At 40.6% G+C, this 1,911-nt stretch overlaps 1 protein-coding gene across 1 annotated transcript in view; it reads right to left on the bottom strand.

Moving 5' to 3' along the window:
* LOC107083512 (uridine-cytidine kinase-like 1) overlaps positions 1 to 1,802 on the bottom strand; it is a 2,901-nt gene extending 1,099 nt beyond the window's left edge. The window contains exons 1-3 of the mRNA XM_015372819.1: positions 1,653 to 1,802; positions 1,472 to 1,579; positions 725 to 881 (exon numbers count right to left, since the gene is read on the bottom strand). Of these exons, the coding sequence (XP_015228305.1) occupies positions 725 to 881; positions 1,472 to 1,579; positions 1,653 to 1,739 (352 nt within the window). The 5' untranslated portion in view covers positions 1,740 to 1,802. The remainder of the gene's footprint in view (positions 1 to 724; positions 882 to 1,471; positions 1,580 to 1,652) is intronic.
* Between the last annotated feature and the right edge of the window lie 109 nt (positions 1,803 to 1,911).

The raw sequence follows: 1,911 nt of genomic DNA, 5'->3' as shown, positions 1-1,911 counted from the left end.
AACGCTTCGCCTATGAGAAAAAGGAGCAGCGCATGAACCGAACGCAACACACGTGAACCGAACCGAACGGTTTGGACAGTTTTCATAAACTGTTCCATCCCTAGTATATACTCAATGCACCTTTTCCTCTTTTTGGCGCCTTTTGTTGACTATTGATCCAATGTAATAAGTGATTTTTTTCCACTGTGAGATCAATAAAGTCTATCTTATCTAATCTAATCTGACCTCCTGTTTGTATTGAAATCAGTTAGTTTGTTTTTACTGAACTTGAATCAGAATCCACTTAATTTAACAAACATCGGTAGAATAAATAAGTTAAATTACTTAAGAAATGAAAGAAAGAAATGGTAGAAATTGAACTTTATTGATCTCATAATGGAGAAATTGACTCTCTGCCATTATGTGGCGCCTGGGGAGCAGTGTGGGGTTAAGGGTTTTGCTCAAAGAGCCAGAATGGAGGCTGTGGCGCTCGAATCAGGTACTTGGAGCCTTCTTAGTACACGAGCGCACTGCTCTCTCTAACCACTAGGCCAACACTCCTAGAGAACTTACCTACAATCTAGGCATTTACAATGACTCTGACGTGATTTGAACCCGCAACCTTCTGATCTGGAGTCAGACGCGCTACCGTTGCACCACTTTTCTTTTTAGGCAGTATTAGTTTGGGTCTGATTTGTGGAAACGTTGAATTGGGCCAAAGTAGAAAAAGATTCCCACTCCTCACCGATTCCTGGAATGATGTGGAACTGGTCGTTCACCTCCTTATCCACAGCGGTGGTGATGATGCGGACTTTGGGGAAAGCGTAGGCAACAGAGTGGACGCCCATTTCTGCCATGAGCAGCGAGAGCAGGAAGATCTTATCCTCGGGCACATCGTGGTCCTTCACATTGGGAACAAGAAAAGGAAAAAAAAAACAAAAAAACAATTAAATTCCTTTGAGGATCAATACAGGGAAAAAGCAAAAGACGATTGAAAGTGCAAAATGAAAATATAATAATGAAAATATAATAATAAACTTCTTTATGTTTTAATTACTTTAATAAAAGGCAAGTCTTTATAGTTTGGAATTTCACATAAATTTGAAAATTTTTCTATGAGGAAAAAATGGGAATACTATTTCAGCAAAAAGTTCAAGTACTGATCTGGAAGAATATAAAACAAAGTTCAAATGAATGAATTCCACTTAGTAACCTTTACACCAACCCACTTTGTAGGAGCTGTGTTTAGTTTAAAAAACTCCAACAAAATGAAAAGTTAAAAAGATCCAAAGTTAAAAGGTTTGGCCATCATTGGGCTCCCATTTCACCATTCTTTAAACAACTTATGATCTATTTATCTCTGTGTCGGAAGGGACTTTGTTTAAAACAGAAAATAATCTGTTTTAGAAGTTTGAGGACAATAAGATCCAGATTAGAATTTATTTCCACAAAGGGGTAAATAAGCCGATAAACGGACTAAAACTGGACCCACCAGCAGAACTCTGACGGCCATGAGAGCAGCAGCCCCAGTGGAGACGGTGCTGTCCATCAGGATGACGTAATCTTCGCTGATCTCCTTCGGCAGACGAAGGTAGTGAAGCTGAAGGAAGGAGTCGGTCGTTAAAGCGGCAAACATGCAGGCGTTAAGATGCTCCTGCTGTAAACCAACCAACCTCAGGTTCTCCTGTGTCGTGGTTGGTCTGAATGAGGATCTTTCCAAGCCGGATGTCTTTACAGACGGCAGTCAGGGCCTGCTCCATGGTCTCCCCGGCTCTCAGGATAGAAACCCCAGTGATCTTAAAGAGAAAAAAAAATACTTCAAAATGTTTCAAACATTTAGAGAGATCATTATCCAGCTAAAACATCTGCTTCTAGAGCAATAAGGGCTGAGCTAGTGGGTGTCATTCACAACACTCCCACTAGAGGGCAACC

Source organism: Cyprinodon variegatus, unplaced genomic scaffold (genome assembly GCF_000732505.1).
Source record: "Cyprinodon variegatus isolate N-32 unplaced genomic scaffold, C_variegatus-1.0 Scaffold76, whole genome shotgun sequence".
Classification (NCBI taxonomy): Eukaryota; Metazoa; Chordata; class Actinopteri; order Cyprinodontiformes; family Cyprinodontidae; genus Cyprinodon; species Cyprinodon variegatus.
The sequence above is the reverse complement of the archived record's forward strand: the minus strand, read 5'-3'. Positions and strand labels throughout refer to the sequence as shown.